Source organism: Pagrus major, chromosome 22, assembly GCF_040436345.1.
Source record: "Pagrus major chromosome 22, Pma_NU_1.0".
NCBI lineage: Eukaryota > Metazoa > Chordata > Actinopteri > Spariformes > Sparidae > Pagrus > Pagrus major.
The window spans coordinates 14,342,463-14,357,542 of record NC_133236.1 but is presented as its reverse complement, the minus strand read 5'-3'; the positions used below and the strand labels follow the sequence as shown (position 1 = coordinate 14,357,542).

Genomic DNA, 15,080 nt, shown 5'->3' with positions numbered 1-15,080 from the left:
TAGGTTCTGCTAAATAAAAAAAAATCTAAACTAAAAACAGGAGTAGACTAAAAGCAGAGCTGCAACTACGACCAAGGATTTTGAGGTTAGGTCCTCCATTTTGTTCAATATATTTTGCATTTTTGCTTGGAAAATTACAAAAGATTTAAATGAGCCGATTTATTGTCGAATTGTTTTTAACGCTAGTTTGTATGACCAACTACGTACAAGATGCTCCACAGATTTTTTTCTCTCAGGTCAAAACACAAAATTTACAGTGAAAACTGTCAAGACGTGGCTTCACATGACAAAATCTAACATTCTTGGTCACACATGCGCCAAAAAATCTTTCAAGTGCGACTAAACATTTTCATTGTTCGCACCAGAAAGTCAGCACGTCAGAATAACCCGAGCCCTTTATTCCCCTATACAATCATCTACATAATTACTGGTATGTCCAGAAAACCCTGCACTGTAGCCTCTTACCAAGACCGGTTGTAAAACATTCAGTGGAATTGAACTTAGCTGGTACTTAAAGTGCTGTAAAGGAAATTGTGAAACTCGTCTGTGGACATTAATGGATTAAATGCCGCTGTTACTCTCCAGAGGAATTTCTTTGACATAACCGCTCCATTGAAATGAAACTTCAGTAAATATAAAAATTAAATCAGTAAATAATTGGTCATGAAACGGACTCATGACCTCAGTATTTCTTAGATCCACACTCTGCTCCTGCCTGAAAGCAGGAAATGAAGGACAATAAACAAAAATCAGAAAAGACGCCATGTTCAGACTGAAAGTAGGCTGGCCGCTGCTCACAGACGAAAACATCAGCTGGCCCAGTTTGTTGCCTCTAAATGGTTAAAAACCAGTGTACGGAGCGAATCGTCACATGAAAGTACATTATGCCCTCAGTCATTTTCTACACACCTGCCTGCATCAGTGGAAACCAGAAAAACCTGTAGTCTTGTTTGTCTGCTGCACCACAGACCGCACATCCAGTCCTGAAAGCTCCTCTGCTGCAGTCAGAGAGGAGAAAGGTGACTGGAAATGTTGCTGTGGCGGCCAAATAAACGACAGGGAGCATGTTAAAGGATAAAATAGTTTATTTTATAGTCTCATAGTAAAGGTAGGCCTCAACTTGCAAGACAATTGTTGGCAGTATGTACAACATACTTGTAATTTCCATGGAATGGAATCGGACAAACAAAGACCTATTACACTAATTATATCCTCCTAAATGGAAATAAAATGGAAACAATATACATACACACACGTTTCCTAGACACGCAAAATGCTTCCTTTTTTTTTCCTTGGGGGATTCAGCAACATTGATTTTTACCGTGTAAAGCACAACACATCGACAAGGACTTAATTCGCTTCCTTGTACTGCAAAAGACGGGAGCTACCTTTGACATTCAATACCTATTTCATACCCTTAAGGAAAACTACATGTGACAAATTGGCATTTTCCCATAACTTGTGAGATTACTACAAAATGCATAACATACTTTTGAAACTTGAAAACATCCAATCAATGCTTTTTATAATATATAAAACGAGATGCCTAACGTATTCAGCCACCTAAAGTCATTCACTACTTCAAGCTAAAGGACAAAATACGATACAAGTTTAGGAATATTCTCCTTCAAAACATCAATTTCAACAAAGGAGTCATCTTTTCTTTTTTTCCTTTTTTTAATCTTGTGTTTAACAAACGTGTCAGGCAGAAAACATCTGCAATCCAGTGGGCCTGAGGTGGGTATCACTTTAACATTTGCTTCAAAGCGTCTTCACATTCTTTAGTGGAAAAAAGTAAGCTACAAATGTTTTATTTTTTTTATTTTTAAAAAGGTAAACTTCTCTAGGACGATTGATCTAGGTGTGTGTGTGTAAATTCTAAACAGGTTTTTATCAAGAATAACAAAATAATTAAAAACAAAAAACAAAAAAATATATAATATAGCAGTGCTTGGAGGAGTACGCCTGACACGCCCTTCTCCCCCAAAAACAACCTGGGGAGGAGGAGGGGCTTTATTGAGGGTACAAAAAAAGCATCAAGTCCTTAAGTAGCCAAGCTGCCTCTTTTTGGGTTTTGGATTGTTGGCGTTGCTAGGGGGGAAATACCAATGACGGAGAACCAAAGAAAAGAGAGAAAGAGAGGGATGGGAAGGGGGAAAAAACCTGAAGCTCTCTAGATGGATTGAAGCAGTCATCCTCCACCCTGCTGACTTCCTCCCTCCAGTTCGTGGAGATCGGGTGGGAAGAGAGACGATTGTGGCGGCGGTGTGTGGAGGTTTGAGGCATCATGAGTCTCCAGTGCGAGCCCACCCAGAGATGGAGGAGAGAGGACGGTGATGTGAGGGAGGCCGAGGGTGGTGGTCGTTATGAAGAGGGGAGGGGTGGATGAGCCTTGAGAGCTTTGAAGGCTGCGTTCCCTCTCGCCCTCCCTTTGTGCCCAGCCGCCTTGACCCTGGCCAGATTTGAACCGCTCGGCCCTCTAGCTGGCCTCCACGCGCAGCTTCTTCCTGTTGGGCGGCTCCTCTGCCTCAGACTCGGAGCTCGAGTCGGAGCCTCCGTCGAACGCCGACACGGCGCTGCCTTTGGGATTGGTGTACAGGCTGCTGTCAGACGACGAGTAGCTGGCCTGGAGTTGGGTGGAGCCCTTCACCTTCTCCAGAGCACGGACTGTGTGGACACGACAAGAAACATGAACTGAGGAAGAGGGTTAGAAGATGAACAACAGGATTTTAAATTGATATTATAAGTGAGGCTGGGGACAATGTAGATAACCAGAGAATCCAAAATGGAGAACACCAACGTATAAGCTGTGATGCACCATCCATTTTTATATAACCCTGCTCTGCTGAGTGGGAAGCAATCTAAATACAGATTTCCTCAAAGTCCTCCTTTGAATTTATTTCTAACTGGATGCTGCTTTACCATTAATCGTATAAAAGTGAATACAATTCTGTAGATAAACTAATTTACACTACTCAAAATTTGTGAGGGATATTGGGATTTTTTTTTATTATTAGGCGTTTTGTGAATATTTTTGGTCCCAAAAAATAATGCAAGACATTACATTTGACTTCTATTACATACCCATGCACATGCATATAAGTACTGATATCACAATATCCCTAACTAATTTTGAGCAGTGTACTGATATAGAGTTAAACTCTGAGATGAAGATTCACTTGGAGTTTCCATTTCTGTGCTGCTGCGGTTGCAGAAACAGTTTGAATTTGAGATTAGGACATCATGTTCTATTCATCCACATGGTGCTTTATCTCACTACAACATCCAATTAAAACAGACACGGTGCTGAGTCCCAACTAATATCGGCAGGCAAAAACATCTGAATGCCCACAACTTCCCCAAACTGGTTCAGCTGTTCTCGATTCTTAGATCAAGTTCTAATGAGTTTAAATTTCATGTAGAGTATCCCCAACCTGCAGATCAACACGACAGTGGGATGGTGTACAATACCTTGCTGCTCCAGCAGTGCGTTCTGCCTCTTCAGGTCGTCGATATCCTGTTGGTGCGTGTGGTTTTTCCGCCTCATGTACTGGATGTACTCTGTGGCTTTGTCTAGGATTTGAGCTCGAGACGCCTGTTTGGTAGACTGCTGTTAGTGACACATGCAGAAATTGATGCAATGACGCTAGTATACAGTTCTTTTCATTCACATTTATTGCACAAAAAAAAAGTTCAAATCCTGTGTGATGCTACCGAGATCTAACAACTGCCAACAACTGCAGGAGGCTACAGGGAAATCTAGGACAACACTGTGTTTCTGCGCAGCTTGCCTCCTCTTAACCTCTCAAAATCCTCTAGCACTTCAGTCTGACATCCACAGGCGAGGTCACAACCCTGACACATTACTGTCAGAGTGTTCGCCTGGATTACAGCAAAGAAAAAGTACCACTATCTGACCGGCTGCTCCAAAACATTCAAGGATAACAGGCACTTACTTGGCAAACATTCACTACATCTCTGATTAATGGAGCCATTTGTCTCAGCTGTTCATTGACTTAATATCAGCAGAATCAGTGACATCTGTACTGATTAGGGCTGGGTATGCACAAGATTCTGTTTCCTGCAGTGTTTTAAAGCCTAAAACAAAGTCCACCTTATTCTATGTCTTAATGAAGCAAGACCTCAATAGAGCTGAGACATTGATTATACCAATTAAATCTTCCAATTTTATTTCTCAGTGGTTCGGTCCACATAAACCAGAAAGAATGATTTATGATGATATAATTCCCCAAAGCTTAAGCGGACATGTTCTCATAGCCAAAACCATAGACTGTAAAAAAATGTGTAGCCTCCAGGTCAGACAAGAGACACCAATGAGGAAGTCCGTGTCCTTGCTTCGACCCTTTCACAGTGTGCGCTCAGGTCAAACATAATATTTTGGTTCAGCATTCAGTTCTACTGAAAGATATTCTCAGGAGTTGGCTGTTCATTGCAAGGAAATCTCGTTTTTTTAAAAACCAAAATTAACAGCCCAATTAATACCACAATTATATTAATTATGGATGTACTTTTTCACAATGCACCTGCAGGTTGTACTCCATACAGCAGTCGTAGCTGTGGTTGATAGCAAGGAAGCTAGTCTTTTTGGACTTTTTTTGCAATGTAAGTTCAAATCTTCACCAACTAGATGTGGTCAAATTCTTTAAAAAGTTCTTCAAATGAAGGTTTTGTGCTGAGATCTTGGTGATGCTATGATTTGTCATGCCGCCAACTTCAGGATCCCCCAAACTAAGGATGTATTTGCTCATCAAAATAGCACTAGCATTAGCTGATGACTACTGGTCACTTCTGGTTTAAAAAACCCAATATGGCCACAGTCAAAATGCTGAACTCAAGTCATTCACAAGCCAATGGGTGATGTCACTATGGCTACGTCCATTTCTTTTATACGGTCTTTGTCCAAAACCCAAAGATATTCAGTTAAATATCACCGAAGACTGAGAAAACCAGAACCAGGAGCACATAACTGTTAAAAAGGTGACTTAAATGACAAGTCAATGATAGAAATGGTTGCCAACTATTTTCAATGGATTGACGTCTCCGCTCTAGTTATTATATTTAATGTGTGATTACTGTTTAGACTGACATCTACCAAATAAACTGATCACAAGATGAGATGCATCAGACTTGCCTCTGAAAAATTAGCACACAATACTTTTCTGCTACCTTACTTTGACAAATATAAAACACATCATTGCACAAATTCCTTTCTTTTATTCAATACAAAATATCAAAGGGCTAAAGAATTAAAAATGTCATCATAAAGCAAGCACTTAACAGGGACTTTCCCTGAATATATTAGTATAACACCTGGCAACAACTGATTCAAATGACAATCTGATCAAGAAAACAAAATAAGGAGTCTTTGACCAGATATTCACTGCCAGCTTTTAGTACTTGGCAGTCAGGTAACTCAATGCTACAGACACATTTCAGTCCGTACCAAAACAGCATGAGGTTTGGTAACCAGCCTCAATATTCTCTTCATATTCTGCTTCCTCTCCCAAGAAACAAATTACAGCATATTGGCCCTATAACAGAGCTATAATGGCAGTACAGTCCTGGGAGAGAAGCGGGGGGCGAGTGCTGAGACAGCTTTAACCCAACACGTCTTACAAATTACCACCAAACATCCCCTCACATCATCATCTCATAAACCCCCGCCCTTCACGCTTTGTGAACTGGTCTTTTAAGGGAAAATAACACAGTGTGCCCAGTTACTGAACCAGCTCCAAATGCTCTCAATGTCATGAATGTCAAAACAGGAAGAGAGCAACAAAATTTCCCCATAATAACTTCCTGACGCTGATCCAAGTATTTAGACTGCATCACTGTCTCGCTGCTGCCAATCTGCTTTCCTCCCTTTGACTGTTTCACTGACACACACACACATTAAGCAAGTAAAGACATCTGCATCTGTACATCCTCTAGAAATCATTACAATTACCTCAAGCACAAAATCCCTAAATAACCTCACACAGAATATAATAAACTAGAAATATTATACTTAACCTTTTATCAAACACATGGCAAAGTACAAGTTCAAAGATTTCTTACATGAGCCGTTTGTGTGCCTGGGGGACCTGCAGGCTGAGCTTTACCAACCTTTTCTCCCTGCAGGGCGGGTACCGAGTCCCGGAGGCTGTGAAAGCTGTCTTTGATGTGGTCCCTACGTTTGCGCTCCAGCGCATTGTGGTGTGCCCGTTTGTCTGCCTGCAATGACAAGATTCACAAGGCCTTCAGCCTGGCAGCAGAGCAGCGTGAGTAGAGAGGACAGCGGGTGTCCAACCGTCCCTGGTCAACCTACACAAACCGCTCTGCTGCCAAGTCCCACATTGCTACAAAAGGAACACCAGTGATTCAGTGAAATAATTATCATGTATATATAAAAAATTATTAGCATAAAATATAATAAAATACAAAAATATGGCCATCACAAGTTTCCTCAAACCCAAGTTGACATCTTCAACAGTCCAAAACCCAAAGATACTCATTCATAACACAGTAATGTGGTATTTATGCTTCTGAAAGTATTTGCAGATACATTTTGTCTCGCAATCAATCAAATAATTGTTCCAGCTGCAGATGACACGACTTATCAGACCTTAACTCCTGCCTGTTTCAACAAAAGCTTCATCCATAATTTATTTATTCTAGCTTAGAAGACTACATACAGAGAATTACATCCAAGTTTATGCTGTTTTATTTTTCATGCGGTTAAAATACTCTTTAAATAAATATACAAATAATTATAACATTTTCATGATCCTAGCATGGCGGGCAGAGTATAACTTTGCACAGGAAGTCGGTCAATTAAGGTATCTTGGGACCCTAGTACCATTTTCACCTAAGAACAACACATTACCATACAGTATGTGCTTGCTTTGGTTTATGACCCACCATTAGAGTTTCAGTTTTGGCCCTCCAAGAGAAACAAATAAACCTGGTCTACAAAATGTAGTCATCTTAAAAAAGTCTGATTTGAAAAATAGAATTCCTTTAACATTTGGAAGAAACTGCAAATGATAAATACTCATTTTTTAGAAATAAATAATCTGTCGTTTTACAAAATAGAAAGTACTTGGTTTGTGCATTTCTAATCTAATACAGTAATGACAGAAAAAGTCTACAAATTTTGCATCTGGAACTGGCTCTTAATTCATGTAATGAGAGACACTTGTGGATCAAACTGTTGTCACCGTTTTCTGATTCTAGTTAAGAGCGATACTTCAGGTAAAGGGAAAAAGATGCTTCTAGTCGCAGTGGTAAGAAGTTTCCGAATTTAGAATCACACCAGAAACTAATCACATGTTCCTTTGGCCGACTGTGTGTGCTCCAAATTTTATTAACACCTGTCTGATTTTTGGGATATATTACCGATAGTCAAACAGAACAAAAACTAACACCTAATTAATCAATCGTCTGAAATGTTATCATCCAAAAGTCCCAACTGTGTAAAAAAGCTCATTTTAATTGCTGCTCCCTGTGGCCTTTTGGCCCTCTCCTTAGTTACCATCCCCCTCCTCCAATCTGACCCCCCAAATGCCTTTTCTGGCACCTCCCTTCTCCGCAGGAGCACCCAGGAGTGGCCGTTCAAATTCATGACCGGGTCAAAGTCAAAAAAACGTAAGTCATTCAGATCATGGGGTGAGATGTGGGCGGACGAGAACAGCAGATCCTGGGTGAGGACGACACTGACAGAGTTAAGCAGGACCATGACCAACAAAGACTCCATGAAATGTAGATTTATGACGGTACTTTTGTAGCTAACGCTTTAAGGTTTATGAGCAGAATTTAGTTTGATGCTGTGCAGGACTGTTGTTTAAGTTTACCTCACTGAACTCAAGACAAATTCATGGTTAATTTCAGGCATCAAAACACCTCACACATAAGTTGCCAAGTCAATTAGCTGGTTTTTAATAACACAATCCTCATTTTATACATCCCGAATTAACACACATCTATACAAGCTATACAAGCTCAAAATACCAACCAAGCATTTGTATTCAAATTAGACTGTAAAGGCATAAGATGGCTGCCATCATCACATGACCAGATCCAGGCAGTAGATCAGTTTGCAGCCTGTAGTTCAACCTGTTTTTAGGCCAAACCATCACAGCCTCCAATCAAATCTGATTCTGTCCTAATCCACGCTGTCACCAGGCTGAGACATTAAGTCCAACACCCAATCAAAGCCCTCACAGCTCAACTGATCATCTCGCTTCATGCACCTCCAACAAAGCAAGGCCAGATTTGAATATTAGCAAAGAAATGGCACAGTGATGTGGTTACGACACTGCCTCGAGCAGATGGGAGACAAGGCGGAGACAAGTCATGTGATCTGGTGTCTTCTGACTCATCTTGTCCACAGATCAAAACCAAAGTAGCCACAAGTGAGACGCACGCAGGTTAAGACAAGCCTTCAGCATGGCATATGTTTGGTGGGAGGAAACGACATGTAAAGTGTGACTCAGTTACAAACATCTGGAACAAAAACAAGCTGGTAGTTTGCAATTTAATGCAACAAAACAAGAATTAGCGCAGCCTAATTGTCACGTGATTGAAACTGACACAACAAAAACCGCTCTATCAATATTCACAGCATATTGATCACAGTAACCTGCCTTGTGTTTAGTCTGGCTGGCATGGTAACAGCTGCTCCTGTGGCCTGTTGCACAAAAGACAGAAACCAGGCAGGAGAGATGAATCCGCCAGGACCATGTGCCTCCACTCCCTACATTAACCCAACATGTGACTGGTATGGATGGCATGTGCAATTACAAGTCTGGCTGCTGTTTTCAGATGCACGGTTTCAGTAAACGAAAGGGAGGTTTGGTCGGTACACGTGGCTGACTTCCTGTGTCCAGCTAAGACTGAAGACACTGAAGAATTTGCTCGTGTGACGATTTTTATAATTTCAACCCCACCCCTCGTTTCAAATTTGTTCGCACTATATTAGCATCTACGTAGACTCTCAGTTACAAACTAAGACTTGTTTTAAACACACTTCTTTCACCAGACATGGTACTTCATATCATTAATCATTGAGAGTTAATTAAGATCCAAGAATGTGTTTAAGCAGTACTCTCTGGAGCTGCTCTATATACAATTACATGGCAATTATGGACATCAAGTGCCCTGGGTGATTCAAATGAGCACTTAGTAACTGGATATTTCTAAATCCCTACGAGGATAAAGCTACATGACATTTAAAATTTTTGTTTTTACAGAATTCGACTCTTCCTGCTCTCACCAGAATGTATTTTTTCAGTGAAATACTGAAATCTAATATCAGCAGTGTTTTACAGTGAAGGTGGTCCACATCTGTGTACTTTATTACTTTAAATTAAACATTAATTCCCGGGGAAGAGGGCAGACGTGCCATTTCACACACCAAATTCCACATACAGTATTTAACAGGTGTGTCTGCTGTTGAGTTTGTCATCCACAACTAAATGGATCACAAGACGAGGCGCATCGGGAACTAGGTGGTTCACCCAAAAACAAAAAGGCTGACATGGATAATAATCACGGTACTAGTGTGGTTAAAAACATCAGAATATCAATTCTGGATATTTGGAAAGATTTCGAGACACCACCATGTCACATGAGCAGCACCATTCTTTATATTAGGTTATCTAATCATGGTTAAAGGGGAACTGAGCCTTATTCTTGTTTGTTTTGTTTTGCTATCTAGATTATAATATTCAATTCCCCATTTTATCTAGCTGTAGTGGTCCAACCACTGTATTGTATATAAATGTAATTTTTATATCTGTTGTACATTAATGTACGCATTGCTTTGTTCTTTTTATATTAATGTATATGGATGTAATTTTATACATATCAATGCAATTAATGTTCATCATGTTAAGTGTAAACAGCCGGCAGCAGCTAGTGGGGATCTTTTAAATAAACAAATAAAGAAACCTGATTATTCAGGGTACATCATGAGAATAAAGACATTTAAAAGTCAAGTATTGCCATTAAGAAATCCTTTTGATTGAATTGCGACATTGTGGACGAAGACCTTCTACTAAATTCGCAACTACAGATTATCTTCATCATCGATTAATCTGCCAATTGTTTTATATATGCATTTTTACAAAATTGTGAAAAATGCTCACAACTTCACAGAGCAAAGTGCCGCCTTCAACCACAAGTCTGAAAAGAATAAAACTGCAAATTGTTACATTTAAGTAACTGAAACCAGCAAATGTTTGACATTTTTGCTTTAAAATAAAAACAGACAACTTTATGGGCATCTCATTTTGAGATTAAGAACAAACTGAGCTACAGGCCGTTTAACTTGTGACCTATCCTGTGAAAGTTCACTGACATCAAACCACCTTCACAAGTACCGCTAGTTGAACTGAGACATGTCCTGGTGCCTTATTAGCTATATGCTATCTGAGTTGCTGGACACCATGAAAAACAGGTGTCCAATTACCTCCATGCAGTCATTATCAGTTCATCATAAAACTGATACCTCCATGAGGACACCACGCCAGCTGAGCGGCTCCTTCCATGCTATTCATACCTGACCATGACATGTTACATAACTGCTCCAGGTGCCGAGTGCAAGAGCTGGTAGCTGCCGCTTCCTGGCTAATGATGGCCGTCTCACATTCTCTGCATGAAAGGCTACACTTCTGTCAGGCCGGTGGAGTCGGGGAAAACCTTCTTTGCTTTAATAACAGTGGAAACACTAATAAACCAAAAGCTCAATATAGTAGTTTATAACTCACAAGTTTCTGTTTTCCTTTTGTTCAACCGACAGTCAAAAAAGATCATTTCAATTTCTTATCTGCTTGATGTATTTAATGTGTGTGGTGTCTTCTCTGTTTTTTGTTGAACCCATCGAGACAAATTCCAATCAATTATGTTGATATGGCAACAAAATACTGAATCTTCAATCTTATTTAAATGCTAACAGAGAAAAGTAGCCAGACATCACATTTGAGAATCTAAACCAGTGAAGTTTTGTCACTTTTGTCAAATTACTTTTTCTGAATTAATGTCGATACATTTTCTGTCATTCGGCTATTTGTTTGAGCTCTATATTCAAGTCTGACGTGTGACATAAAGCATACTAAACATCTAGAGGTTGGTGCAAACTTCGTGTCCAGACAGTCATTTTCTTATCTCAACGACTACAACTTATCTACAGACAACAGACGCACTATCTAGTGCATCTCACTGTATACAACATTTGAAAAAGATTTAAGATTTCTATGTCTGTGCTGGCTGAGTAAAATGTTGTTTTTAGATCAAAATCGCACTTTGAAAACTGCATTTTTTGATGCGGTTGCATAACTGCCGTTCGTGTAACATGCTGTAGCAAGTGAAGGTTTAAGCTAGGTGTGGGGCGATATTAAAATTTCATGTCTCGATTATCCTGTTCAACGTAACTGTGATTCACGATATTATCCCAATAAGCATCAAAATAGCCTTAAAACTTGTACTTAAACATCTGGTATCACTTTATCCTTCAGTTTTGTGCATATAAACTTTTTAATGCATCACAGAGAGGACACAGATATTTTGTGGCGAAAAACAGAGTAAAGGATAAATAAATGATGGTAACCTCTTCTCTGTTGTTTTTTAGTTTAGTATTTACACACATCTGATTAACTTGTTTTTGTGGGTTATACAATGTGCCAGCCATGGTGACAGGCGTAGGGAATAGGGGTTGAGCGATGTGGCTTTTTCAGGGCCGATATTGATAATTAAGGAGAATGAAAAATGATAGTTGGCACCAATATTCATTTGTAGTTTAAATGAAAATCTTTGTCCAAATTTTGAACAACCAGTGATGAATTACATCAACATATAATTTACTCAAGTACTGGTCTTAAGTACTATTTTGAGGTACTTTCCTTGAGTATTTCCTTTTTCTGCTACTTTATACTTATACTAATTATACCTCTCCACCACATTTATTTGATAAATGTAGTTACCAGTTACTCTGCTGATTCAGATTATTCAATGTTTACAGGCTATCACTTGTGACATGTTACCAATCAGATATTGTTGTAGGCGGGACGTTGTGTGAGAGCATGTTGCATCAGAGCAAAATTAGCACATTTTTAAATTAGTTTATTTTATCGGCAATCTGACAGAAAAATTAGAAACCAATAATCAGAAAAAAACTGAATATTGGCTCCAAATTATCCATCTACCCCTTATTAGGACATTCAAAATAGATCAGGAAATCCAGATAGGACTGTACATCAGTGAGCAAGACACCTTTTCAAGTCACTAATATGAGGAGATTCATGATTATCTCGATCAACTGTTTGTGGGTTTCTGTCCCTAGTTGTGCATTTGCAGACAAGGTGACATTCTGACTCACATTCACAAATTGATTCAGTAAACTTGATCACTTTTATTGCTATTTTTTTACATTTTGCTCTATTTTAAACTTATTTTGCTTTATTTTACACTCATTTTTGCGCAACAACAATACACCAGTGTTGCCTTTTAATTCTGTAATTATATTTGTGTCCCATGTTCATACATGTATAGATAGTATATACACATTAACCTTATCCCTGCTCTCCGTATTTTTATTCTGCATACTTATTGTATTATTATTGCCGTATACATTTTATTTACTAGTTACTAGTTATCGTGTCTGTAGTCTCGAAGCAAACGATTTTCACACGTGTTTACTTGAACAATCAGAGCGACATTTAATATCTTGAATCTTGACTCATCCTCTACTCATTCCAGATATGCATAGATGGGAGAAACTGTTTGACTCTGAGGGGCACAAACAGCCATCAGGACATACATATTCATACCCTTAGCTTTCAAATTGGCTCAGATTAAGTGAGCTAAAATCGGGTTTCAGTCTCTCGTGTGGCTCTGCAATCGAGGCAAAAGTAAGCAAGATAAAGAGGGGAAGGTTTGAGGTTGATCCAAGTTCCCCAGCTTATTATCACTAATGCATATCTAAAATGTAACACGCATGTTTTCTTTCCGTCTTTATGCGTTTCAATGATCTGACAGGAGGTGAGGCGTCGAGCCGTGCAGCCTGTGCATCAACCCAAGTCGTGCAGGGTGTTTTTCTCGCCGGTATGCGATGCAGCTATACGTCATTCATTTAGGCTGCCAGCCCTTTAGTGGCCTGTAGAGAGAAGATGGCTCTAATCACTGGCTGCAACACAGGAAAAACATCCCGCAGCACCCCTTCCTGACACGAAGGGCTCGTCCGAGGTGCAGGCGCGGCACATGCAACAGCCTCTCTAAACCCTTTTCCTCTGCAAATGTTGCAAATAAAATAAAACGGTGGCTCTTACGGGATGACCTACATGTGTTATTTGCAAACCGGATCACGAGCGGAATCCCCGCGGTGTGGAGTGAACCGCCGGGGGGAGAAAAAACACGACTCGGAGCGGCCGCCGCCGAGCACGGAAAGCTTTGTGTTTACCGGGAAAAATAACAAACATGCAACAAAACAGCCATTGTAGCTGGATAAAGCTTTGGTCTAAATATAGATGTCGTGTCAACGTCTCCCTATGGCCGCGAACACACAGGATGGGGGATACCCTGCAGTGCACTACTAACGCTGATGCCGAGGAACAATCGCAGCCTTATAGGAAATACACTACGATTCAATGCTACTGAACATTACGTGCAGCAAATTTAAGTCTACAAACATTAATATAGCTGTTCCACGAGGAGGAGAGCAGTAGTTTCACATTCTCTTTCAACCTCCACAGTATGTAACCTTACCAATCGATTAAATACCAAAACAAAATAGGCACAAAAAAAATGTAATAAATAAATCAACTTTGCAGCAGTGGGCAAAACATTTCTCGACATTGGACACAATCCCCCCAGCATTACGCACCACATTGTGATATCTCGGTGAGTCTTCCTGCAAAGAAACAGAACAAAAAGTACAATTGTAGCCATAATTGTTCAGCAAATCTTACTGTTTCGCTGAGGTCACTAGAAAGTGAAATAATTTAGCAGATTCACAAAAGCTCTTAAGCAAAAAAGAAATTTTAAAAAAGACAGAAAAAAGGCTAGTGTTGCTTATCAATTAACAAGAAGAATCCCGATAAGAAATACTTATCAAGCAGAGAAGCAAAACTAGCCAGCTTATTGGTAGCTAACGCTAGCTGAGCCGCTAGTTCAGCTAAATCGCCAGCTAGCAAAATAACATCGTTAAAAGGCGAAAAGTGGTCATACTCACGTCACTATCGACTTCGATATCATCGTTATCGCTCATTCTTCGATAAAATAGGCTAGTTTAAAGGGACGGGAGGCTAAAAAAACAACATGAATCAGTTTAGCACCGAGCGGCGCTCCGACAGACAGACAGCTAAATGCTCACGTTCTGTTTGGACAGGACCGAGGTGGACTCTACCGTCTCCACGTGACTACACTACACACACATAACTACCGCCGCGCAGTACGCATGCGCAAGATCCCAGGGGCTTATGGGAAGTGGAGTTGCTCGGGCGTTTTTACAGCGTACCCTTAAAAAACGGACATTACCGAAGGCTTTTTGATGTAAACATATTCAAAAACAGATATTTAACAGGCGATGAGCTGTTACAACACCACTGAGTTGCTTTGATAATATAAAAATAGGAAGCATTTTTTTTATTCTTGAACTACACTCTCCAGGGGTCATTTGGCTTGCTCGCGACGTCACAGCGTCTTTTCGCTTCAGAAGCATTGTGGGAATTGTAGTTGGGGCGATATTTGTATGTCAGAGGAGCTAAACAGGGCCATGGCTGAGACACGTGGATTTTTAAGAACACACTCAAGAAAGACAACTGACACACACACACACACACACACACTCACGTCCTGTTATTACAGCAGCCTACAAATATGCACGAATCAGCTGATTCTTCCTTTTCACTAAAAATGCAGCCTTATTTCCTGATTTTCCTTTTTATTTATTTCTTTGTTTATATTCTTTTCCCTCACAGCCTATATCATTACAACTATATCTAAAATAACATCTGTTGAGCTGAAACAAAATACATTTAATTTGCCATTTTTTAAAGAATCGATTCATCATTTAAGTAATTTTT

At 39.8% G+C, this 15,080-nt stretch overlaps 1 protein-coding gene across 7 annotated transcripts; it reads right to left on the bottom strand.

The window, feature by feature from the left end:
• Positions 1-1,067: 1,067 nt before the first annotated feature.
• On the bottom strand, positions 1,068-14,396 carry max (myc associated factor X). 7 transcript variants are annotated; one of them, XM_073492558.1, is made up of 5 exons: positions 14,228-14,396; positions 13,880-13,906; positions 6,079-6,234; positions 3,472-3,610; positions 1,068-2,667 (listed from the first exon to the last, which is right to left on the bottom strand). In XM_073492558.1, exons 1-5 carry the CDS (start codon positions 14,261-14,263, stop codon positions 2,480-2,482), a joined length of 546 nt encoding a protein of 181 aa, XP_073348659.1. In that variant the 5' UTR covers positions 14,264-14,396; the 3' UTR covers positions 1,068-2,479. The 7 variants fall into 7 exon arrangements, with proteins under 7 accessions (XP_073348659.1, XP_073348660.1, XP_073348662.1 ...); XM_073492559.1 differs by having other exon boundaries at positions 3,472-3,595; XM_073492561.1 differs by having other exon boundaries at positions 6,127-6,234.
• Positions 14,397-15,080: the final 684 nt, after the last annotated feature.

Coding starts and splice junctions, on each gene's coding strand:
- max (XM_073492558.1), bottom strand. CDS start 14,263: ATGAGCGATAACGATGATATCGAAGTCGATAGTGAC. Junction 13,907..14,227: donor ATATCGAAGTCGATAGTGAC/GTGAGTATGACC, acceptor GTTTCTTTGCAG/GAAGACTCACCGAGATATCA. Junction 3,611..6,078: donor CAGGCACACAAACGGCTCAT/GTAAGAAATCTT, acceptor TGTCACTAACAG/CAGTCTACCAAACAGGCGTC.